Consider the following 27,061-nt stretch of genomic DNA (forward strand, 5'->3'; position numbering starts at 1 on the left):
CTCTTTTCCTTATTGTCCTCACTAAAAAAAAATGTGTCTCCCCTCTGTGGCTTAACCTGTCGTGTCACAGGGGAATACGCCCTAAACCACCTCCATACAAAAGCGTGGGCGGATGTGTAAAAAAAAAAAAAATAATTCCCCTCAGCAATTCTGGGACTCCACACTCCACTCATCCTTAACAAATACTATGATAAAAATGTTCCTTAAAGCCCTATCAGTGCAGGACTTGTTCCCCTAAAATAATCATTCATTATAACAGAATCACAAAAATAATGATGATAATATCATTACGAGTTATCAAACAGAAAACTCCCTTTTTACTGTCCTCCTGCATAATGTTGCGACCAACGTCTGACCTTTTGCAATATCAAAGTTCAATCTGGAATGACGTCCGCCCACACAGGATAACGGGGCTTCCTAGTCCTGCCTGACCCCCATAAACCATCCACAATACACCTTCATACTTCGCTCTTTAACACACACGAGCCCTCACGTCCTGCTCCATCTACAGCGGCACCGGGTCAGCCTCGCCGAGTGCGACGCATCTCTCTCCTGTGCACCCCTCCTCCTGCATTACCACTAGCTACACACACACGCAACACATCCTGAGGTATAATACACCTAGATATCTGCTAAAGATTTGTGTTCATCAGGTACTAATCTTGTGACTACTAATCGTGTGTTGCTGGGAAAGTTTTACACTCGAGTTGCCCCGTACATTTGTCCAGCTGTCATAATACCCACACAGATCATCCTGGACTTGTGTGTCAAGAGGATCATAATCAAAACCTCCTTGTTCCTGTGACTAACAAGCTCCGTCTTTACACTGAAGAAGGGAGAGAATGGTGAGTGGAAAATGAAAGAAGAGGGTGAGTGAGGGCGAGACCCACGGCGGCAGCACAAAGGTCTGAGTGTCACTCACGATTATTAAAGCGGGAACTGACTAGCTCAGGACTCCGGAGGTGGGACGCACAACACACCAACACCTGCTGCTGCTGCCCACTACTACCCACTACCAGATCTAAATTTGATTTAGAAGGAATTATGTACTGAATTACCAGGGGGGTCAGGGCGGGGACATGAGTGTCTGTCTGGTCAGCAGGACATTTACTAAATTAGAAGAGAAGAATGTGGCGAGATGTGGCGGTAAAGTGCCAGCTTCCTGAGTTGGAAGGAGGGTTAGAGAGAGAGAGAGAGAGAGAGAGAGAGAGAGAGAGAGAGAGAGAGAGAGAGAATCTGAGGGAGAGAATGATTCAGGGGAAAAGAGACGTGGGTAAGCGGGAGATATAATGAAGGAAGGGGAGGTAATGAGAGGGAAGAGTAATGGGAAAGATATAATACTGGTAGGACAAGGGTGGGTGTTGCCAGGTCCGTCAGCGTGGGCCGCCCCCCACCCACATGGGAAGCGGCTCTACACCTGGAGAGTGGCGGGTGGGTGCCAGCCGCCACCACTACTTCCTTACAACCACCACCACCACGACCCAAGCACCACACCGACCTGCAACAACTTCATCTCTCCACCAGCATTGCTTTCGCGGTACAAGGTCAACTGGGGACCTGTGTTGTAACAACACTGGTTCTATCAAGAATTACAGTGAAGCTTATGCTGTAGCCCCTGACATCCTAAGACCATCAGACGTGATGTGGCATAAAACTTTGTTGTCTAAACCTCTATCATTTGTCTTTTCTGCTTCCCTCTGTTCTCTAATGCAGCAGTTCCTCACCAATCGTTCCATCGTGGTGGTCGTGAAGTAACATCTACATCATATACTATCAACAGTTCACGTCCCTCAAGGTTCCATCCTGTTGCTTGTATTCCTTCCTCTCTCCATAAACTAACTTCTTAACTTTAATCCCTCTCAGGCCGACGATTCCACTTTACATATTGGACGTCAACTTACTCCCTTCCCTTCCAAACTCCAAAACTCGTTCATTTTCTCGCACTGAACGTATTCCCTCTCTTCCTTTAAGACACATGCAGTGCCTAGAATTGGGAAGCTGTCACAGTGTTAATTTCAAAACTTTAAAAACGCACTTTCTACCTATTTCTGTTCCTTAATGTCACTCCTTCATACAAACCAATTTCAAAACACCACAGCAATAATTCATAGGTCAGGCATACCATTTCCTCTCTATCCTGGAGGTCCCACACAATGAGCATCACAAAATCTGCTTCCCAAAAGCTGGAGGTGCTCTTCAGGTGCCACAATCATTCTTCTCTTGAGCAGGTATTTCATATCTGCAGGAATCTCATTCTCCCCAGGATGGGGTACTGTTCACATATTCTACCCCTAGATATCAACCAGAGCCGTATGAAGAGCCTTCCGCCTTATTAACTATCTTAAACCATCTCTTTCTGTCACCCTTGATATTACTTACGCCTCTCTGCAAGTATCATATCGTCCACGGTTCTTGCTCATTGCCTGCATGTAGGGCTAACCCCTAAAGACCTGGGCACGCGGCACAAAACTGCCTGCGTGTTTCCAGAGAGTATGTGTATAGACCAACCACACGAGGATTGGCCGTTATGATACCTATTCCTAACCTTATAAAACCAAGCCGAGTAATTCTCTTTCTTGTTTCGTCTATTTCTTGTCCTATAAATCATCTTCAGAGTATCTGCTCTAGAAATATACGAGGAGCATAAACCAATTCTTAAATTTTTCTTTGTTATTATGAATCATTTACTCTTTCGGTCACTATATGGCCAAGACTGGGGCAGGAGACTCTCCCTGCACCTCCTTTGTAGCTACAGAAAAGAAAAAGAGTTCTGCCGACTGCGGGGAAAGTGGCCTTACTTCTCCCGTCCTGGCCCGGGCTTGTTCTTATGCGTGAAGACTGAACGCTGTTGACACAGCCATTCACAGGGATAGAAAAAAAAATATCGAAGTCTACCCAAGACTGCGACTGACTAAGATGTTGATCAAGATCACTAGATTAGCAGCAATCAGATGCTTGCCTCAGATACGTTCGTATATTCTCATGAAAAACGCCTATTTGCTTAAATGAACAAAATCGCATAAAATCAGCATTAAACATAATGCACTGCACAAAACATATCAGATGTGGGTTCTTATCATTGCCTGAAAAACATCGTCGAAGTATGTAACTTTAATAATAATAATAATGATGATAATAATAATAATAATAATAATAATAATAATAATAATAATAATAATAATAATCAGAAAACATACCCAAAAAAACTTGTAAATGACAAAAATACACAAAATACAATAATACAAAACAAGTCTTGGTCTTGAAACAACGGGGGACCAATGTACAGCGACAGGTGCGCCGTGATGCAACAGTGGTGGGGAGCAACGCGGGCGGGAGGCGGTAGGGGTGGCCAGTGAGTACTGTCCGGCCAACACTGACCATCTAAGCCGACACATCTGGACGTCCCAGACCATCACAACTCGGCTAACGGTAAGTCTCAGTACTGGCTCAGCCTTACTTCAAAGCAATCCATCTATTGTATATATATATATATATATATATATATATATATATATTCCCTGGGGATAGGGGAGAAAGAATACTTCCCACGTAGTCCCTGCGTGTCGTAGAAGGCGACTAAAAGGGAAGGGAGCGGGGGGCTGGAAATCCTCCCCTCTCGTTTTTTTTTTTTTAATTTTCCAAAAGAAGGAACAGAGAAGAGGGCCAGGTGAGGATATTCCCTCAAAGGCCCAGTCCTCTGTTCTTAACGCTACCTCGCTATCGCGGGAAATGGCGAATAGTATGAAAAAAAAAAAAAAATATATATATATATGGTGCGGTTCAGCAATATGCATATGATTCAGTCATTTCATCAAAAGGAGAGTTGAAGATAACGATAAGCTTGCTTATGATAAAAGGATAAACATGTCCACAAATGGATAACGAGAGAAACTGCCTTCGTGACACAGCACTTGGGAGTGGGCCAAACTTGTAAAAGGTTTCATCCACAGGGACGAAAGTTTTGTGGAACTACTGTAAGCACACTCCAGCAGCAACACTCGACCGGAGGAAGGCAGAAGGCAAGTACAACACTCATGCAACATCCAAGAAAAACAAAAGTAAAGTAAAACGGTTGAACTAAACATGGGGGCAGACCTAACGGGTAAAACTGTCACTCACGCAACGCTTACTTAACTACGGAAAAAGCATGAATGTTGAAAGACCACGCAACACAAGTCATACCACACGCTACAGAAGAAACAGGTACACAAGCAACACAACACACAGGTAAAGGGCTAATACTTTGGAAACAAATACAACAAAAGACAACGAAACATTGGATTTACTGGCGTATCAAAATTTATTACAGAAGAGAAAACTTAAGTGTTGGGTGCTCATAAATCACTCATAAAGTAGATAACTGAAAGACTCAAGTATCATAACTTATAAACACAACAAAGAAGAAGGCACTCACGCAATACAATCATTTAATACAATACAAGAACAAGTGTTTACGCTTAACCCTCAAGACAGGTATTGCAAGGGCTGTCATGCATCACTCCAAAGGCATATATATACAACGTAACACAACTCATAAGAAAGACAACACAAGAGGTGGTACTCACGCAACATTCTCTGAACTGCTTGGCATCTATGGGCGAGGTAAAGTTGAGACCCCATGTGTCACTGGTGGCCGGGTCCTTCCAGTACACGAAGCATTCTGACGCCTGCCCGATTCGCGTCCCTGTATGGCAGTGGAAGAGGCTTGGTTAGTGCTGCTGTCTCCTCCAGCAGGTGGAGCAACATAATTAGGAGTAAGGGAATTGTTAGTGCCGCTGCTCCTCCAGTAAAGGAAGAACTGGCTGTATGCCACATAAATATAACATTATAATATTATCACACAGAGTATTTACCATTTTCTTATCATCAAAGCACACGTATGCGGGTCAACGCGCACACATTCACATACACAGGCCCTCTTCATTCACACCACCTTCTATAAACAATGTATATATTTCTACTGCTTTAAAAGTGAGAATCGCACAGCATCGTCTGACATGGCACAGCGCAAGTCTTCTACTATACTGGCCGACACCTGTACCTTAACGACGCGGATATGATGAGGCTGAAAAGACTAGTAGAGCACAACAGGCTCATTTCGACTCCTGAGGAAGTATGGTTTGAGCACAGCTGAAGGAGGAAATAATCTACGGGGAAGTCAGTGGGTTGATGGCGTTCCCCGAGTATAATGCTTCGTTGCTGTGCCACTCTCTATACAGACAGAAAAGACTTATTTCCTGAAAATATCGAACTATCACCCGAAGTCAGTCATACGCCACCCACTACCGGCAGTCACACCCACTCTTTTCCAGGACTGCCGGCAGTAAATACCTGAAGAATGAACCCCATCTTCACTGGCTGGAGGACCGTGTCAGAATGAGTGGCGGGGATGTGTCCGCTCGCCTGGAGAAGCCAGTTTCTCCGAGCTCGTTCATTTCCTGACAGTGTAGGGCGCGATGCACTTGGTATCTTATTGCCTTGAACAGCGGACGTTACTGAATGTCAAGCGCTTAAGTTGGCAAGGCTCAGGGCAACGGGAGGTCACATACGGATGCTGGTGGACGAATAGAGCCAGGTCACAAGAAGTGCCTCAGCGTCTCATTACAGGGTGTAACTTGACGGCCTTTCTCAGTTCCTCTGGGTGGCAACGCTTAAACATCCAGCAGTGCTCAAGACTTGTCACAATTGTGTCCAACTGACTAAAATCCAAATTCATGCGAGATAAGTTATCACCTGTACTGATGCCAAGTACATGGCCGAAGGATGTGTCCACAGACCTTAATGGAATGGGTAAATGTGCCGTCACCAAACACCTGTGTGACGGGGGTCTTCGCCTACGACATGCAACAGATGCAGGCTGTAGCCAGGTGTGGGGACTGGGCGTGCAGGACAACCATGACTGTTCATCTAAGGAGAGTGATTCCAGTCCACGTCAGTGGGAACATGACCAGGCCAGTGGCCCACGTAACCCTGCCTGGAACTGAGCCATTAAATCGGTAGTATACGAACTCATACATTACCTGGTATTGGCGAGACTGTACGGTAGGTCACAGTGAAACTCTCCAGTGTAGAATCTTGTTACCAGAAACTCTGTGAAGACAAGGACGAGGCTGTGAGTACCTTCGTAAGTTCAAAGGCAGCCATGTGTGATCCATGCAGCAAACATCACCACAAACTGTCCCACAACGCAGTTTCCTCATTGTGAAGGTGGAAGTCGTTCATCATGCTCAAGGTCTCGCCTCCTGACTCGTTAAGACCCAGATCACAGCTCTCCAGTCACTAGCCAGCGACCCTCCTGGACAAGGATGGACCAGCCAGTGTCACATAAGTCTTCTACGAAGGACCGACTCCCGGCCTGGAGTAAGCATGTTCCGGTAGGGAGGTGTGTTGCTGCGAGGGAGCTGAGCACTGTGGACACCTCAACGTTTACCTAGAATCTGCAGAGGATGCCTGGCAGTGCCTATGATTTAGCAGCATGCTAGGAATATCTCAGAATCAAAATGCTCGTATATGTAAGAATCAGCGGAATCCTAGGAATATCCAGGAATCAGCAGAATCCCAGGAATATCTAGGAATCAGCGGAATCCTAGGAATATCCAGGAATCAGCAGAATCCCAGGAATATCTAGGAATCAGCGGAATCCTAGGAATATCCAGGAATCAGCAGAATCCCAGGAATATCTAGGAATCAGCAGAATCCTAGGAATATCCAGGAATCAGCAGAATGCCAACATCATCTTCGAATCAGTACAGAATGCTGGGAACGCCAAAGAATCAACACACAATCCTAGCAGAATCAAGGAATCAGCAGAGACTGCAGTGAATACCCAAGAATCAGCAGAGACTACAAGCGGTATCTAAGAATCAGTACAGAAAGCTTGCAGACACAATCTAGATGCAGAGTGTGCGCTAACACAGGCAGCGAGGGTATGTGCCCTTTAAATGACCTTTGCACTGACTTTCAGTGAGGTTGGCTTGTTCATGCAATATGTCCAATATTTATACTGGTATTCACCATCCCATATGGCAAGATAAAAACGGAAATATTTCCATCAAAAAGGGAAAAATATAACATTCGAAATGGATCTCGTGGCCCCTTAGCCTGCTCATTTTAAAATGGTTTCTACTTGAATATCCGATTCTGCCAAGCATTTCCCACTTTTGCTTTCAAAATGAGAAAATGGAACTTGATCGAAACGCTTGGGCTTTATTTTTACTGAAAACTCGACGTTCTTTCATTTTCAGCATTTACGAAGCTTTTAAATTTAACTTCAAACTTAAGAGTATATTCAATAATTTCGACCCTCGCCACCCTTAAAAGCCTGGCTGGCATCTCGATAGCCATTTCAAAATGATCTAAAGAGAGGAATTAAATATACGACCGACTCACGTAGAATGAAGTGTTATCATACATGATCACGGGAGCATCACCACTACAGCATCAACCAGCATCCCTCCCACTACCCACACGGCAAAAGAGCGATGGATGTCCAGTCTACTGCGCACCGCCTGGTGACAACTGACATGGAACACTGGGGAAAAATGGCAAAGATTGGCAGCCATGTTGATGACGTCACGGGATCATGTTCCCAGTGAGATTCTGAGGAGAGAGAGAGAGAGAGAGAGAGAGAGAGAGAGAGAGAGAGAGAGAGAGAGAGAGAGAGAGAGAGAGTATATATATATATATATATATATATATATATATATATATATATATATATATATATACACACACACACCCAAACCTTTCAAATGAATTATCAGTTCATACAACAACATAATCCTCCTCCTGTATCACAGCATTTGGGTCAACATCTATACCCATATCAACTATGCCAGGGTGGAGCGCCTGGGCAGACTCCCACACCCACACGACCCAACCTGGGAATCATATCAGCGATCCCTCACTCTTCCAATCGTTCACATTTCCTCTTTTTTCAACTGTGGTGGGGACGGAGAGAATGGTTGGGCAATAAGGAGTGGAATACAGTAATGGTGTACATATGTAAGATGTAGATCTTACTAGGGCGTGTGAATGACCTGAAGGATATGTGTATTTTCATACAGCCCCAGTGGACATAGGGTGTGTATGTAGTGATACTGTCCACCGAAGGTTTACTGTGCCAGCCATCTCACGGTCCAGTGCCTCTTTAACCGTGCCAGCGACCTCTGAACCCAGCGGACGTTAACTGTGTCAGCGACCTCTGAACCCAGCGGACGTTAACGGCGCCAGCGACCTCTGAACCCAGCGGACGGCAACTGTGCCAGCGACCTCTGAACCCAGCGGAAGGTAACTGTGCCAGCGACCTCTGAACTCAGCGGACGGCAAGTGTGCCAGCGACATTATAACCCAGCGGACGGTAACTGTACCACAACAACTAAACTGTTCCTACATTCATTACTCGAGGAAAAACGCCTGTGTGATGAGTTCTCTCTGACCTTTGGAATAACTTGCAACCTACACATGTCATTCGACACAAAACAAGCAAAAAACACAGAAGCAGGACAAGCGAGCGGGTTTACTGGCGTCGAAAAATGTAATTGTTCAGGACTCTGACAATTTTCATAAAAATCCTATTGTCGCTTCTCTTTTCCATGTGGATGATAAAGTGTGTGTGGGAAGCGCTACCCTCGAACACCTCACTACTCTCACATGTCCAGTGAACATATGGAGTAACAAACTACCTCGGACAGTTCCTGCTCAAGCGTTGATAATGACCTCTCCCCCACCCCCATCCCTGTTGTTGAACCCTACTAGCCATACGACTTACAGACCAAGCGGTAACTTGCGATCCTAAGAGACCTTACTACTCCAGCAGTGCCGGGGAACCACACTGTCCTCGACCGTACGGCTCTAGCGTGGAAGACCATTATCCTTTGACGTTATGTTCTGGTGTTGAGGTGGAGCCCCCTCTATCCTAAAACATTTTACGGCTCCAACTACCCCCATCCACTCATAGCTGAAGCGCACACATGGAACCCTACCGTCCTCGACCATACAACTCGACTGTTGACACTGAAATCCCATCATCCTCGACGATTATGGCTAGCGAAGGTTGAGCTGATGAAACCTGGCGGGTACGTGTCAACTCTAGCGATGGTTCTCCACCTGAACGTCGGCGTGGAAATGCGACATTTCCCGGGGAGACTGGAGATCTGATCACACGATCTATTTACTGTCCGGGAGTGGCGTCAAGGATGTACCACTTCTGTACGTTTACACCTTCCTTCCCGCACGTTTACCATGATACCCACCCACCTGACACATCACCCAGGTCCTCTGACACCTGCCATGGTCATCCACACAGGGGGGTCCCTCTCCTCGCCTCGCTGGCAGCGCAACACGTTCCTACTACTACGTAGACCCAGTGCCATCCATCCGTGAACCATGTCACCCTGCGCGCCTCGTCGTAATCTCATAACATGCAAATGGCGAGCGATAAGAACGTCCCCTTGTAAAGTTCAGCAGCCACTCGCCAGGTGCTGGAAGGTGTGTGTGTGTGTGTGTGTGTGTGTGTGTGTGTGTGTGTGTGTGTGTGGAGACGCCTCTGTATTATTCGCCTGAGAGGTCATCATGGAGGGCCTTACAGCGGCCTGAGAACACCCGATGTCCTGAGAGGAATATGCAGAGCCCCTGACTGGAGGTCAGCCTCACCCCCCGCATATTAAAGCATCACGGTCAGTATGAACGAATGAACCGCGTTCACTGTAAGTGTTCGCTTTTGAAATGCTTGGCGAAAGAAAAGTTCATCCACTAAGTTCAACGTTCTTTAGCTATACCTGTTTCAGTTCACAGGTTCATAAAGTGCGCTGTAAACATTTCATAAGGGTTGTGTGCGGTAGTACATGTGTGGCGTGTGAGTGTCACGTCCATAGTGAAGGAAGGGACAGGACCGAATGGACTAGTGGTGGGCGAGGCAGGGAAGGTCAGGGAGGCCGCCAGCAGGAGCGGACCAACGACAAGGGCACGGGAGGGAGGAGCACGTCAAAGAGTCACGAATCGAGGAGGGGAAGGCTAAGAGGAGGAGGAGGAGGAGGAGAGGAAGAAACCAAATCAAAAATTAGAGAAATGTAGAGCACCACTGAGAGTAACAGATGAGGCCGACGGTTAAGAGAAGGATCCACATGTCAACGTGAAGGTAGAGAAGCAGCAGCAGTGTGGACGAGAGAATACAAGATTATAACCTCACACGTACGTGAGCAGAGTCACAGCTGGTAACCTCCCTACATCCCTGAGCCAGGTCAAACAGCTGTTGACTTCCGCATCCTTGAGCCAGGTCACACACCAAGTGACCTCCCACATCCCTGAGTCAGGACACAGCTGGAGCCCTCCCACACACCTGAGCCAGGACACAGTTGATCACTCCTCACAGACGTAAGTCACAGTTGGTGACTTCTCATACCAGTAAGCCAGGACACAGCTGGTGACATCCCATACAAATGAGCAGGGTGACGAGGCCCACCCGGACACGCTCACCCAGACACACACACACACACACACCAGGAACTGGGGGAGGGGAGGAGGGCCCTCATTACCAACTTATTAACCTCTTGAGCGGGACGGTATAACACTTGGCTATGTCTTGCCTGACCGTCGTACCGCTGGTCGCACCATCGTCCTAAAAGGGTAGTAACGTCTAGCTCCGAGTACAGAGGGTCGACAGATACGAACAAACAGGTGAACGCTCATTCAAAATACACAACGTTCATGGAACACAACACACGACGAGTCTTGGCTTCCGTGCAGGAAGTACAAAGAACGAAAGTCTCTCTAACAAGAGAACTAAGACGTCTTAGTCTGCATGAGTTGCCCACAACCATGCACACAGGTCTCTGCCAGCAGGGGGGGGGGGCCTTCGCCACAGGTAAAGTGCCCATTAAAACTTTTACCTCCATGTTCAACAACAAGTTATAAAACAACTAATGAATCTGTTATCGTGCCAATTATCACCCATGAATTAAAACTCGACAGAATTATAAATATGTATTGTGTCTTGATGGCGGACACAATATACCGACCTTTCATGCAGTCGTCGGGTCGAGAAAAAACACATTTTTCGTCATCCGGTGTTTTCACGCCCACGGTAAAATCTTACTTTTCAACAGCAATCACAAAGTAGTATACATTTCTGCGCTATCATCAATTAAACCAAAATCTATTGCAATACTCATTTCATTGTCATCCAACAAAGAATATGCTAATGAAAAAAGTTTCATTTTAAAATTTGGTGACCAATTACACACTCCCTTCAACCGTTGGGATAAATCAAGGTAAATATTGTAACCATGGACATTCCAACCGGGGAAGAACTTTGAAATGTTTTTCTCTGATTATATATATATATATATATATATATATATATATATATATATATATATATATATATATATATATGTTATATATCTTTATCATACTTAACCGCCGTCTCCCGCGTAAGCGAGGTAGAGCAAGGAAACAGACGAGGAATGGCCCAACCCACCCACATACACATGTATATACATAAATGCCCACACACGCACATATACATACATATACATTTCAACCTATACATACATACATACATATACATACACAGACATATACAGATATACACATGTACACATCCATACTAGCTGCCTTCATTCATTCCCGTTGACACCCCGCCACACACGAAATAGCATCCCCCTCACCTCCTTCCACCGAGGCAGCGCCAGGAACAGACAGAAAAGGCCACATTCGTCACACTCAGTCTCTACCTCTTAAGTGTAATGCACCGAAACCACAGCTACCTCCAATTTGGTCTCCCGCTTCTTCTTCCCTCCAACTGACACATATCCTCTCTGTCAATCTTTCCTCACTCATTCTCTCCATATGTCCATACCATTTCAACACACTCTCTTCTGCTCTCTCAACTACTTTCTTTTTTAATACCACTTATCACTCTTACCCTTTCATTAATCACTAGATGTCCTCAAACATTTCATTTCCAACACATCCCTGCTCCGTCGCACAACCTTATCTATCGCCCATGCCTCGCAACCATATATAATACTGTTAGAACTGCTATTCGTTCATATATGCATATTTCAGATCCTAGATAACAATTTCTCTTTCTGCAGATTCTTCATCGCTCCCAGAACCTACACCCCCCCCCCCTCCTATGCCTCGCTTCCCCTTCCATTTGCTGCTAAGTCCACTCCCAGATATATAAAACACTTCCTTTCCTTCAATTCTTCTCCATTCAAACTTACATCCCATCTAACTTGTCCCGCAACCCTGCTAAACCAAATAACCTCGCTTTTATTCACATTCACTCTCAACTTCCTCCTTTCACACACTCGTCTAAACTGCAGTTTCTCACTTGAAACAGCTGCTAGTGGTGACAGCACGTCGACCCCGGTATACCGCATCGTTCCAATTCACTCTATTCCTTGCAACCCTTTCATCCTCCGGTATGTCCACCTCCTTCTCCTTCTTCCCTCCACCTCTGACACATATCCTCTTTGTCAATCTTTCCTCACTCATTCTCTCCATATGTCTAAACCATTTCAACGCACCCTTTTCTGGTCTCTCAACCACACTCTTTTTATTATCACACATCTCTCTTACCCTTTCATTACTTACCCGATCAAACCACCTCACACCACACATTGTCCTCAAACATCTCATTTGCAACACATCCACCCTCCTCCGCACAACCTTATCTATAGCCCATGCCTCGCAAACATATAACATTGTTTCGAACCACTATTCCTTCAAACATACCCATTTTTGCTCTTCGAGATAATGTTCTCGTCTTCCACACATTCTTCAACGATCCCAGAACCTTCGCTCCCTCCCCCATCCTATGACTCACTTCCGATTCCATGGTTCCATCTGCAGCCAAGTCCATTGCCTGATATCCATCTATAATATATATATATATATATATATATATATATATATATATATATATATATATATATATATATATATATATATCACACTAGAGCCCCTCCCAACCAAACTACTCAATATAACCACTAACCTAACAGCAGAAATAATATACTTACTCCTGCCTGACACTTCAGCAACATCTACTCACAAATCCCCCCAACCCCCAACCCTCTCTCCCACCAAATATAACACTGACAAAACACATACACACTGAAATAACTCAACATTAAAAAATCCTTCTTCCTAACTCAATCTTAAACTTCAACCCATCCGACATAAATCCATCAGAAGCTACACTCCCCAGACAAATAAGAGTCACTCACACACTGCTGCATACGCTGTGGACATCACCCAATCATGACAACACTACAAACACAGTTTCAACATATCCAAAGACCATTCATGCCCACAATGCAACAACCACAGAGAAAACACAGCACTTGCTACTTACTGTCCTACACTCTCTGCAAACAAACGCATACACATTACATTTTATGACCTGTGGTTAGGGCCAGTGGACGTGGTTAGCTTCCTGAGTGCAGTGGGAGCCTCATAAGGATAGATAGAACTCCTGGGGCAGGAAGTAGTGAATAAATAAATAAATAAATAAATAAATAAATAAATTTATATATATATATATATATATATATATATATATATATATATATATATATATATATATATATATATACATATATATTAGTTTGTTATGGTTTTAGGTAAACAGGAAATGACATGAACAGGAAGAAGGTGGTGAAAGTGACAGTTTAAAAAAAAAGACGTGTGTAGAAATACCATGAGATTAACTAAGTGAGAGTAAATAAAGCGGAGTGAGTGAACGAGGAAAAGAAAGTATCTAGGTAAGAATTAATTAGGAGTGCGGGTGAAGTGTGTGGCATAATGAAGGTGGCATGTGGGCGTCGAGAAAGAGCGACAGGATGACGTTGTACTGCTAGTGAAAGAAAAAGAGAAAGATGTATGGGCGCTACCTACAGGGAAGGTGTGCGAGTGACTGGGATATGTACAGGAGGCAGGAAAAACCGATTTACATCTTTAACACAATTTCTGTGAACCTTTCTTTTTAAAACAGAAAACTCTCCCATCTTCTCTGATGGCTCTGTAATTCAATTATTTAGCACACAAAAAAAAGATATCATCGTAAAGTCTATTATGGATATCGCACATTATAGTTATGTCAGCCTCCACAAGAATGAGTCATGTCATATCGTAAATTCTCATAATGAACAGTTGATACAAAAATACAAGAGACTGATCATCCTTGCACGGAGTACTGCTCTCACATCTGAGAAGGTTCTAGCTCTACATACTTACTGAAAGAGCCGAGTCCAAAGCAATCAGACCTCTCAGCTTCCCCACCAGTCAAATCGCAAAACTTAATCCAATTTCTCTCACTCTTCTGCAGCTATTACTCTGGTTTCTCTTCCCAAGCACTAACTGCTTTTGTGTTTCCGCCATTAGTTACACCATGTAATAACTGGCAAGTGTGTTTCACTGTATTTCTTTTGATCAGCCAGTGGCCGTTGGCAACTGAAATGTGAGTCGCTGTGGAATAATATATATATATATATATATATATATATATATATATATATATATATATATATATATATATATATATATATATATATATTATATATATATCGTAACCAAACCAATGAGCAGGCAACACCTTCATGATTCACCTGTCCAATATTAGTTATGATCCTGCCTTGCACATAGCAAAATAAACGTAACATAATTTCTTAATTCCTTTCAATCAAAACTAAAGGAATTTGTGCCATTTGTGTCAAGCTTCACAGTAATATTGAGCACAATGAAAACAAATTAGCATTCACAATGAGATTAACAATTGAATTAATGCCAACAATTGGGTTTGTTCCAAGAACAACAACAATGCTGTATATCCAGACATCGCACAACATGTTTGGTACATTCACGTACCGTGTTTCTTAACGCCTAACAAGAGCTACGCATACGGAAGGGCTTGAACAGCAGCATGAGGATCTGAGTCGATAGTACAAGGAAAGGCTGACCGGCCGGCTGGAGGCGGACGTGCTCAATTACTTCGAGGATTATATCAACGTAAAAATATACATGCGCGCGCTAGCTTGTTAGCGCAGGAAACGGCGAATATGAAAATCATATATATATATATATATATATATATATATATATATATATATATATATATATATATATATTTTTTTTTTTTTTTTGCCGCTGTCTCCCGCGTTTGCGAGGTAGCGCAAGGAAACAGACGAAAGAAATGGCCCAACCCACCCCCATACACATGTATATACATACGTCCACACACGCAAATATACATACCTACACAACTTTTCATGGTTTACCCCAGACGCTTCACATGCCCTGATTCAATCCACTGACAGCACGTCAACCCCGGTATACCACATCGATCCAATTCACTCTATTCCTTGCCCTCCTTTCACCCTCCTGCATGTTCAGGCCCCGATCACACAAAATCTTTTTCACTCCACTCCATATATATATATATATATATATATATATATATATATATAGAGAGAGAGAGAGAGAGAGAGAGAGAGAGAGAGAGAGAGAGAGAGAGAGAGAGAGAGAGAGAGAGAGAGAGAGAGAGAGATATTCGACGCACTTTTCTTAAGAAATTCACCTGCAATACCATTCGTTCTAGCCGCCTTGCCACATTTCATCTTACTCAAGGTTTGCACATCTCTTTTCACTAAACCACAAGCCATGACTCTCTCACTTTATATAACTCTCAGACCTAAACACCCTATATATGCCACCCTATCATCAAACACACTCCACAATATTTCCAGCACCCACTCCATTTCCTCTTAACCTCATCTCTGCCTATTACCACTTCCCCATTTGCTCCCTTCACCGATGCTCCCATTTGTTCTCTTGTTTAACTCAATTTATTAACCTCCTTCCAAAACATTTTCCTCTTTTTTTTTTTCTTTTAAACTATTCGTTATTTCCCGCGTTAGCGAGGTAGCGTTAAGAACAGAGGACTGGGCCTTTTTTGGAATATCCTCACCTGGCCCCACTCTGTTCTTTCTTTTGGAAAATTAAAAAAAAAAGAGAGGGGAGGATTTTCAGCCACCCGCTCCCTCCCCTTTTAGTCGCCTTCTACGACACGCAGGGAATACGTGGGAAGTATTCTTTCTTCCCTATCCCCAGGGATAAAGATAGATAAACATTTTCTATTTCTCCTTTATTTTTAAAGCAACAGAAACCCTTTCACCTCAACTCTCATGTGCCCCCTTTATCATTCCCTTCACCATCCTATTTGCCACCTGCCACTTCTCTTGCACTTGCAATCCTTCCCTCTAACCTCAAAGTCCTACTCATACACGTCTCTTTTCTCTTTCATTCGCATCTTTGACTTTATCTCACCACTCACTACCCTTTCTCATCTCCTACCTTCCGCAGAGCACACACACATCTCGCATATGCCAGAACTACTTCTCTAAATACCTCCCACTCCTTACCCACTCCCTTATTTTCGTTCAATCTTACCTTTTGCCAAATTACATTCAATTTTTCCTGGCAGATATTCACAAAAGCTTCTTTTCAAGGATCATCTACAAACTTTCACAATCGCCGAGGCAAGAGTTACCTTGAATATCACAGCCATGATTGGAATGATCAAAACTGCCTGACACAATCACCCAACTCTAATAATATTAATATGAAAAAACCATACGGTCAGGTAGAGCAGAGAGGAGGGACTGTCGTGACGTAGCTTGGGGCAGCCAGCCTGACCCTCTGGCTGACGCCCACCACTTGGTCTCACATCACGGAGGATGACCACACCAAGACTGCGCCACGAATCAAGAAGTGTCACGTCTACAGATGACGTGCCCTCATCATACAGTGAGGGCTGAGGGTAGCAGCATCACCATGGCTGCCTGCTGTACTACAGCAGTGGCAAGAGGGCCACCTGCTGCATGATGCACAGGACAAAATGACCCGCCCCCTTAAGTGGTCGGGTCAAAGGTTCGCAGTGTCGTTCTCAAGAGGTCAACAAACAATATTCGCAGCCAAGTATGGAAGTCGCCACAGCTGATAACAAGAGCAACAACAAGTGGATATATGAAGGCTACCATGACTCTGGAGAAGGATGGCGCAACTTACGACCTTATCTATGATGAACGAAGCCTTCTGAAGACTGGGGCAGGCGCGTAACAAGCTAGACCAGATACACGTGACCAGATGAGAGTGGGTCCTGGGGTTGGCCCAGGCCGTGATCCACTAAAGTGCATCTCGTCCATGATACCGAAGCCATTTGCAAAGAAGCCCAACTGGGAGGTAATAGCTCTAATGGCCTGCTATTGCCAACAACACATCTCTAATGGTCTGGGATGAGGAGATGCTCCAGAACCGTCTGAAAAAAACTAGGCCAATCAACTGAAAAGAACAACAACAAACAGCACAGGGGAACAAAAGTTCTTACTACCGGTAACCTGAAAGATCCTGTATCAACATGGAAGATCAATACTACATACAAATAACGAAGGTCAGGTAATGATGACAGAAGCTGGCAACCAGACAACAGTAACATACACAATAAATAACCTGCAGATCCACAGGTGACTTTATCTTAACATGAAACACATTTAGAGAAGCAAAACTGAGCAAGGTGAGCATAAAACCCATAGTTCCCCATCAAGCCACCAATGACACGTCCCCCGACCTACACTTACCAGGAAACGTCCCTGTGTCCCTACACCTGCCAGAAGCAACTTGAACCTCACCACACGTACGGGTATGTCCTTATCTCAGTAGAAAATGACAAGTTTCCATTGAATGCTACGGAAATCACAATGCCATTCTTTACGAGTGAGAATATGCTAACCTGTATACCAGGGACACAATGCCTCTTCTGGTACAACAACCATAAACTGCTCGTCTATGGTCAACCAAGAGAAAACAAATACTCAAAGTTCCCTGCAAGGGTAGGGAAAACATTCACGTCCCTCTGCATGGGTCAAAAAACACCCACGTCCCCTTAAAAGAGTCAGAAAGACTCACGTTACGTTCCCCTTTACAAGTTAGAAAACACCCATGTCTGCTCTACAAGGGTCAGAAGTACACAAGTCTCCTCACAAAGGACGGAAAAATATCTTTACCTACAAGTTACCCACATCTCCCTACACTGGCATCTACCTAAACCGGTCATAATATACTCAGAGTCAGGGAGACGTCTTCTTTTCTCATCCTGTACAATTACCAGACTTGAACAACAAATGTTTACCGGGCATGGGGCTACGGTCCGGGGTGACCAGTGTCTACTTAGAAGAATCCCTTCATGTAACACGATCCCTCCTCGACCGTGGAGACGCGGCACCACTGAGGTAGTTCCCTGTTATATGACCTCCCCGCTACTGAGGTAGTTCCTTATTGTAAAGCCTCTCCTCTACTGAGGTAGTTCCTCGTTATATGACCTCCCCGCTGCTGAGGTGGTTCCTTATTGTAAAGCCTCTCCTCTACTGAGGTAGTTCCTTGTTATATGACCTCCCCGCTGCTGAGGTGGTTCCTTATTGGAAAGCCTCTCCTCTACTGAAGTAGTTCCTTATTGTAAAGCCTCTCCTCTACTGAGGTAGTTCCTTATTGTAAAGCCTCTCCTCCACTGAGGTAGTTCCTCGTTATATGACCTCCCCGCTGCTGAGGTGGTTCCTTATTGGAAAGCCTCTCCTCTACTGAGGTAGTTCCTTATTGTAAAGCCTCTCCTCCACTGAGGTAGTTCCTTATTGCATAGCTTCTCCGTTACCAAGGGAATTCCTTGTTGAATGACTTCTCCGCTACCAAGGTAATTCTTTATCTCATAATCTCTCCTCTACTAAGGTAATCCATTATCATATGACCTCCCCTTTACTGAGGTGGTCTCTCGTATCATATAACCAATCCTTTACCGACGTAGTTCTATATCAAATGTCTTCTGCAGAACTGGTATATTTCATTATTACACGACCTCTCAAGCCACTGATGACGTTCCTTATAACATGACCTGTGCGCCACTGAAAATCTTACAGTAAAACAGAAGAAATTCAGCCAAAGATCGCCTCTGGACACACCAATATCCGCCGTGATGAACGTTCGCCGACAGGATGGCGTGAGAAAACGCACCCGCGTGTAAACGGTGAAAATGTTTACGAATTTTTCGGCTTAGCTGCAAGAAGGTGAGGGGTGGTAAAGGTAGGGTAAGGTCGCCCTCAATATCGCTCTCCTGCCTGGCTAGCAGGGTCACCCTCACACACACAACCAAAAGCCTGCCAGGGAGATCCTTCAGGTATCTGGGAGTGTTACACTGATGACACAGAACACGCTCACAAGGAAGGTCATCCCTGCATCATCATCACACATACACACACGCACACATAACAGAAGGGGGGAGGGACACTACCGGAAATTGTGGCCTTATCTATGAAGCAGATGGCCTGGGGTTCATTGCAGCATCTGGGGAACATCTGTGAGGTAGATGGCCAGGGGTTCAGTCCAGACTCTGGGGAACATGCGAGGTAGATGGCCAGGGGTTCAGTCCAGACTCTGGGGAACATGCGAGGTAGATGGCCTGGGGTTCAGTCCAGACTCTGGGAACATGTGAGGTAGATGGCCTGGGGTTCAGTCCAGACTCTGGGGAACATGTGAGGTAGATGGCCTGGGGTTCAGTCCAGACTCTGGGGAACATGTGAGGTAGATGGCCTGGGGTTCAGTTCAGACTCTAGGGAACATCAGCAGAGCTTACACCATCATGAGCCTCTCAGCCTCGGCAGTGTTACCACGTCGTGCACATCCCGTCCATCAAAGTATGTAAACCCTGTCGTAGTTTTATCACCAGTGGTAAACAAGGTGTTCTGAGCCGGGTGGCGATTTCCAGAGTGGGCGTCACGTAGTAACTCTGTACTGTTAAGCTGGAAATTTTCAGGCTGTATGAGGATGCGGGTTAGACACAAAGTGTGGCAAGTCATTTAGAGTATCTTAAGCGTTTACAGACCTTCTTCTTCAGTCTCAAAATACGTTACTCTTTTCATAAGCACTGCAGATACAAGAACCACCTGGAGGATAGTGCAAGAACTGTTTGCAGACCATTACCCACTTTCATCACACCATCTGGTCCACTATCCGACCCACACAACCATCAAAAAGGCTTCCACAGCAGAGCAGAGGGGCCAGATTTCGCACACCACACAGAATCAAAGCTCCAAAACTTTACCATAGATAATTTTTAAACCCAATACCACCGTGCCTTCAATTGCATTACTAACCAACCCAGCAAGAAACACAAAGCTCAGCGATCCTACATAGAAACCTGCGTACGTAATACAGCTCAACATCACAAGGCGTCGCAGAACAAATCCAGACTCTGAACCCCATCATCACTAACTCAGTCCCTGACAAGCAACAGGAACACTGGTACTTCTATCACATAACTGGTCACCACAAACCCCATACCAACCATCTCGGGCGAACAATATGAACGGTCCATACCTCACCCACCATCCGACCCTCACACACACACACACGAACCATACCTCCCAAACCAACTACATCCCTCTTCCCAAACAACATAAAAAACATGCTTAAAAAAAAAAAATACTTAAAAAACCAGCCACAAACTAACCACGTCAATCAGCCACAAACTAACCACGTTCCAGAAGAGAAAAGTCACGAGGAACCCACATAAAATCCATCCTGACATAACTGCTGACCCGCACTTTCCTCTCGCTGACACTTGCAACGCAATTATAACAAGGACCCCACCACCCTCCCTCCCCCTGCAACACGCCCCGACATTTTCACACATCAAAAAGAACCTCCATGACGTAGCGTCGCTGACCATGACGCTTTTACGTGCCGCCCGGGGTCGATCGCATGGATTCGAATTCTAGCTGCGACTGTCGGTCCACAGTCAACCTAGCTGTTCATCCTCCCTCAGGGTTCGTCGCAAAAATGGGAACCGGGTTAAGCTAAGGCGTATACTAGGGTCAACGTGCTGTGTGGACTGAACCAGGGCATGTGAAGCGTCTGGGGTAAACAATGGTAAGGTCTGTGGAGCCTGGATGTGGACAGGGAGCTGCGGTTTCGGTGCATTACACATGACAGCTAGAGACCGAGTGTGAGCGAATGTGGCTATTTTAGTCTGTTTTCCTGGCGCTACCTCGCAGAAGCAGAGGGTAGCGATGCTGTTTATTGTGGGGCGGGGTAGCGCCGGGAATGGACGAAGACAAGTATGAATATTTACTTGTGTATATTCATATGTCTGTGTATGGGCGTTTATATATATATATATATATATATATATATATATATATATATATATATATATATATATATATATATTTATATATGTATTTTTTTTTCCAAAAGGAACAGAGAAGGGGGCCAGGTGAGGATATTCCCTCAAAGGCCCAGTTCTCTGTTCTTAATGCTACCTCGCTAACGCGGGAAATGGCGAATAGTTTGAAAGAAAAAAAGAAAGATATATATATATATATATATATATATATATATATATATATATATATATATATATATGATAGGATGATCACACTAGTTTGTGATGTACTGAAAAAACATGTTATATAAGATTAAACACGATTATCCTGGCGCTACCTCGATAACACACGGAGTGGGGATGCTGTATGCTATCGGGCGCAGTGGCACCGGAGTGGATGAATGCATGCGAGTATGAATAAACATGTTTATATATATATATATATATATATATATATATATATATATATATATATATATATATATATATATATATACAGCTGTGTATGTGTATGTATGTATATGTACGTGTGTGAGTGTGTACGTATATATGTGTGTATACGAGTGGATGGGTCTTTCATTCGTCTGTTTCTTGGCGCTATCTCGCTGACGCCGGAAACGAGGATCAAACATAATAAATAAATATATATATATATATATATATATATATATATATATATATATATATATATATATATATAATGTTTTTAATACTATTCACCCCCCCCCCTCCTTCCTTCTCATACCCCCTATACCACCGCTGTCTTCAGTAACCTATCTCTTCGAAAGGTTAATCTAAAAAAAATATCGAGTGAAGTACACCACTCTCGCCTACACAACATGGATTTAGACCCAATCATATAACCATATAACACAATCCTTCACACAACACACAACCCCTCACACAACACATCCCGACTGGCTTCAACCAACCACAACCCTCCTCCCATACACACACACACAGGTGGCAACCGACATCAACGGAGCATTCGACACCGTCCCTCAACACATGAGGACGTGTTGCAAATACATACCAACACCCACCACTACAATGACAGAAAAACAAATGAATATCCAACGTCACAACTGGCTGCTGACACAGTCCCTCACAAAACCTTCACCCCTAAAAGCCTTAGGCTCAACAAAGGAGTTCCTCAAGTTCTGTCACCAACCCTCGTCAATTTCCCCCTACACGACCGTTCGTCAACCTCCAGCAAGACACAGAATAAAGGAAGTCCACTCATGCAAATGACGTCACCATTACGTCACACAGCCCCTGGCGCTACTACGCACACCAACAACAAACATGTAACACTAGATCACACACCACCAGAACAGTGGCTCAACTAAGACAGAATGTTTACATCATTCAAAATGCCTACAGTCACTGTATAACGAGTCCATCGACGTGATTTATGTTGATATTGATCATATAAAATCGCATCTTCGTCAAAACTGGTTTACCTCACTAACTTGTCCCATGTAATACGGGTCATTAATCTTCCCCAGCACAGATGTAGGTCATCCTGACTGATAACCGAGCCGAATTTCTTATCAACTTTCGCAATCGTGTGAAGTTCCCTCACTGCCTATCGTCATGTATTTCACCTGGTCCGCAGGCGAGATAAAATTTTTCGAAAAGAGGAAATGTTATCTGTGTAATTTTTCAACAGTCTGGGTTGTGGGTCACCCAGGCCGGCTGATTTATGATCGTTGCTGTTGTACACGAGAAGGATTTACGGGATTTCGTCTCATCTACGAGCAGGTCTTCTCCTACTGTCGACTTAAGACACTTAAGGACCATCTGTGGTCTTCTGTGTAAACCGCCCGGGAGGACCTGTTTACCCTCGCCACCAGGGGGGAGCCAGACCCGGGTGGCTCAAGATTCATAAGTTATTCACAACTGATTCAAACGTTTTAGCGCATTCCGTTTTCCCTTTTTTTCTTAAGCATACTTTCTAGATTTATCTATAGTTCTTCGTATGCACAACTAACTCAAACTAAACACAAGGCTTAGATTGTTTAATTTTTTAATAACCGTTTTCTTTTGAACAGTTGCTCCGTTTGTACGGAGTACTAAATACGGAGTATTGCTCTCATATTTGGGGTGGTTCTAGTTCAGTATCCTTACTTGAGAGAGTTGGGTCCAAAGTGATCCGACTTCTAAACTGTCCCAGGCTAACTTCAGATTTGCCCCGCTTGCCCTATGCCGCAATGTTGGTTCTCTTTCCCTCTTCTATAGGCATTACTTTAGGTTCTGCTCCCGAGAGCTGGCTGCTTGTGTGCCCCCACCACTAGCTACACCTAGCAATACTCAGCAAGCTGCTGCGTCACGTAATTACTGTGTGGACACTGGCAATTCAAAGGTGGGCCGTTTTGATAACTTTCTTTCCCTACACCTTGAAGCTTCGGAACTCTCTACCTGAAGTCTTTCTCAATAACTATGACCTGGCACATTTCAAAAGACGGGTTTTACACATCCTCTAAAATTCGTGAACACTTTTCTTTGTCTCTTTTTCTTCCGTTTCATAAACCTCTCTATATTACAATTAAGGCCCGACCTTGATGTGGACTTTTGCCTCGTGAATGAAGCCTTCACCATAAAACCCCGCACCAATTTCTAGTTCCTGTAGCACACGGCTGCGCTACTTCAGAAGCAGGGAAATACAGAGTCTCTTGGAGTGAGATGTTCATCGGCCGGACTGTACTCGCAACGATACAGCTTCGCCAAAGTCGAGCTATTATTCGCTGTGTAAGATCTTACAGGTGGTATTCTCTCTCTCTCTCTCTCTCTCTCTCTCTCTCTCTCTATATATATATATATATATATATATATATATATATATATATATATATATATATATATATATATATATATATTGTTTTTTCTTTTTGCCGAAGCTTTTTTCAAGAAACATTTGCCAATTAATCATATTTCAAGCACTTTTGTCTTCTCTTTCCTCGTGGAATATTTCATTCCAAGAACTGCTGAAAAAAGTTTTCAAAGTTCGGCCACATCTCGTCTCCTGTGCCTTAAAAAAATTTCCAATTTATATTCCTAACATAGCATTCTCTCTCTCTCTCTCTCTCTCTCTCTCTCTCTCTCTCTCTCTCTCTCTCTCTCTCTCTCTCTCTCTCTCTCTCTTCTTTCTCTCGTAGTTTAAAATTTCTGTTTCATTATTCTTCGCTTAGGAAAATGTGGAAGCAGCTCGTTGCTACTCTAACTCCAGCTGTGCAAGAGTCTGAAGTCTGCCTGTACCACATCCGATGTCTGCTATGTTTAACCCGGACTGGCCTCCTCAACACGTACCCGGGCGGGACGAGAGAGAGAGAGAGAGAGAGAGAGAGAGAGAGAGAGAGAGAGAGAGAGAGAGAGAGAGAGAGAGAGAGAGAGAGAGAGAGAGTCCCACTAAATCTGTTGTTATTCCCACCTGGGTCATCAAGGTTGCCCTGGTTCGTGTTGGGATTATCATTATCCTTCGTTTCCACACAACCTGCCTCAAGATTCTGTTCATGTCACGACAGAGCAATTATACGAGCAAATGACTTCATCAATTGAATCTCCAGGTACAAACACCTGCTTCTGCACCCACTATTTGCTTCGAAATATTTCGTGGAACAACTCCCTCTCATTCCTTACCTAGCGTCAACAAGCTAACAGAATGTCTAGGCACTTGTTCTACTTTACTACATAACTACCTTCCTGCCTCTCTAGCTATCCAAAACACTTTTTGCAAACTCCTGAAATGATGGTCCAACTTCTCATCACGTAAGTTGACATCTTATGATGATAAAACCCATCTGTTTCCCACATACCAACATACCAAGCCGCCGCCTTCCTGCTTCACTGAACAAACACATTCATTTTCTTCTTCAGGAGTTGCTAACCTCACATGACCTCGGCTTCACGCCTCCCTCTGATCATTAGTACCTAACTCCAGTTCTACAAAGGAATTCAAACAACAACAACAACAGAACAATGGGTCATTTCCAGGATGTTCGTGTTGGTAGAAGATATCAGAAACTCGCACATTTAAGTGTGGTAAAACTTAGAAAACATATAGCTAATTCAGAGAGAATCATCTACAACCAGTCAATGTGACGCCAATTTTGTAAGTCGTGGAGTCGAAGCGAAATATCAACCAAGCTTATTCTGGGTCACTTTTATCTTGTGCCACATGCCGCGCTTCGGAAAGAATAGTTCAAAAACCAAACAATGCTTCTTACTGTTATTGCCTGCCTCCCTCTGCTTCCTCGAGCCATGTGTTGACAAAGGATACATCCTTGTTAACGCTCTCAAACCTAAGTGTTCCCTCCCCAGTGTAAAATGTCTTTTCTTCCCGGTGTCTCTTCACATGATAACAGTGCCTCAATTACATAGCTCTCTGGAGGCTCACATGATAACAGTGCCTCAATTACATAGCTCTCTGGAGGCTCACATGATAACAGTGCCTCAATTACATAGCTCTCTGGAGGCAAGTTCTGCAGGCTGCTGATGCCCTCGATCTGTGCCCTCAATGTATCCATTATAATTCAACCCAGGCTCTGCTTCCGTCTCTCGCTGGCTGTACACGAACAGTGTATGTAATCAACTATTTTTCCCCCAATTCCTTTTCTGCATTGCTTGAATGGACTTTTTTTTTTCTCTTGATTTCTTTTTAATTTATAACTGTCATGCTTAACAATGCTGGGCCAGCCACTCCAACGGATCTTTCTCTCTCCTTAATTATGAGGCAATATTCAGCAAACACCGTACCAAGAACCGTTCTCTTCCTAAGTTTGTTTTTCATGCATAAAATACCAGAGTTAATCTTGACACTCTCAACAAACTCTCCGGTGTTGATATTCACGTTGTCTGCCATGATGTACACTGTTTTCATCGCTCTCCGGGCCATTACTTTTACATTCCCTTCACCAAAGGACAAAATTTCCTTTCGATTCTCTTGTAAAAAGATTTTCGTTTTCTTAAGAACTTTTCTCGTCTGCCTTACCTACTTTTCAAGGACTATCCAGCCTTCTAAAGAACATTATAATGCTTCACAGCCAGCCAAGTGAGGCTCTCTGCAGAGTGCGTGCGCTGAAATCTCGGAAAATCAAAATAATCTGAACAGGTTTTCGCTTGGGGCCTTTTCAAGTTCCCCTTCTGCATGCATTCTTTCCCTCATACATATGTCCATATTTCCGTTTCAGGTGTTAGTTCGACAAACTCCTGGTCTCAGTCATCGTGTTTCTCTCTGACCTCGTGACTCACACACAATGACACACGTGACCCAGACCACATGTTCCAGCCTGGTAGCATGGCATCAACTGACCATTATAAACTTACTTGATCCACTTCCTCTAGAGCTTGATCCTTCATCAGGCCCAGACCCTCCTCTAGTGACCCCAGTATTATAATCTGCACCTCTCCTACACCCTAACTCGCTCCCTCACCTGTTAATATATCTTCAATGAATACTTCTCTCGGCTCAAGTTCCTGTCTTTCTCTTTGTCCCAAACAGAACAATGATAAATCGAAAGCTCATTCAATCAAGTTTCTTCTGTCAATTATTTATTTACATTTCTCGTTTTCGTTTGATAAATTTTTTTACTAAAGTTTTCGTTCCATCAAGTATTCCTTCTCTTAACTATTCATATCTTCAGTTAAAACCAATAACATGTCTAACGTCTTCAATTCTTGTGACTGTTCTGCATGTTCGTTAACAATCACCTGAACTACCTTTACAGCATTTTCTCACGAGAAACACCTCGTCACAGTCGCCTACCACACAAACATCCTGCTTGAGACCTCAAACTGTGTCAGATATCTCACAGCTTATTACCACCTCACATGTGAACTCTGATC

At 44.0% G+C, this 27,061-nt stretch overlaps 1 protein-coding gene across 9 annotated transcripts in view; it reads right to left on the reverse strand.

Annotated features, from left to right (window-relative positions):
- The window catches only part of sif (still life), a 1,536,257-nt gene that overhangs the window by 1,472,628 nt on the left and 36,568 nt on the right, over nucleotides 1–27,061 (reverse strand). For all 9 annotated transcript variants that reach the window (XM_071677265.1, XM_071677235.1, XM_071677256.1 and 6 more), the window contains exon 4: nucleotides 4,566–4,684. In XM_071677265.1, the coding sequence (XP_071533366.1) occupies nucleotides 4,566–4,684 (119 nt within the window). The remainder of the gene's footprint in view (nucleotides 1–4,565; nucleotides 4,685–27,061) is intronic.

The sequence above is a fragment of the Panulirus ornatus genome, chromosome 2, assembly GCF_036320965.1.
Source record: "Panulirus ornatus isolate Po-2019 chromosome 2, ASM3632096v1, whole genome shotgun sequence".
Taxonomy (NCBI): Eukaryota; Metazoa; Arthropoda; class Malacostraca; order Decapoda; family Palinuridae; genus Panulirus; species Panulirus ornatus.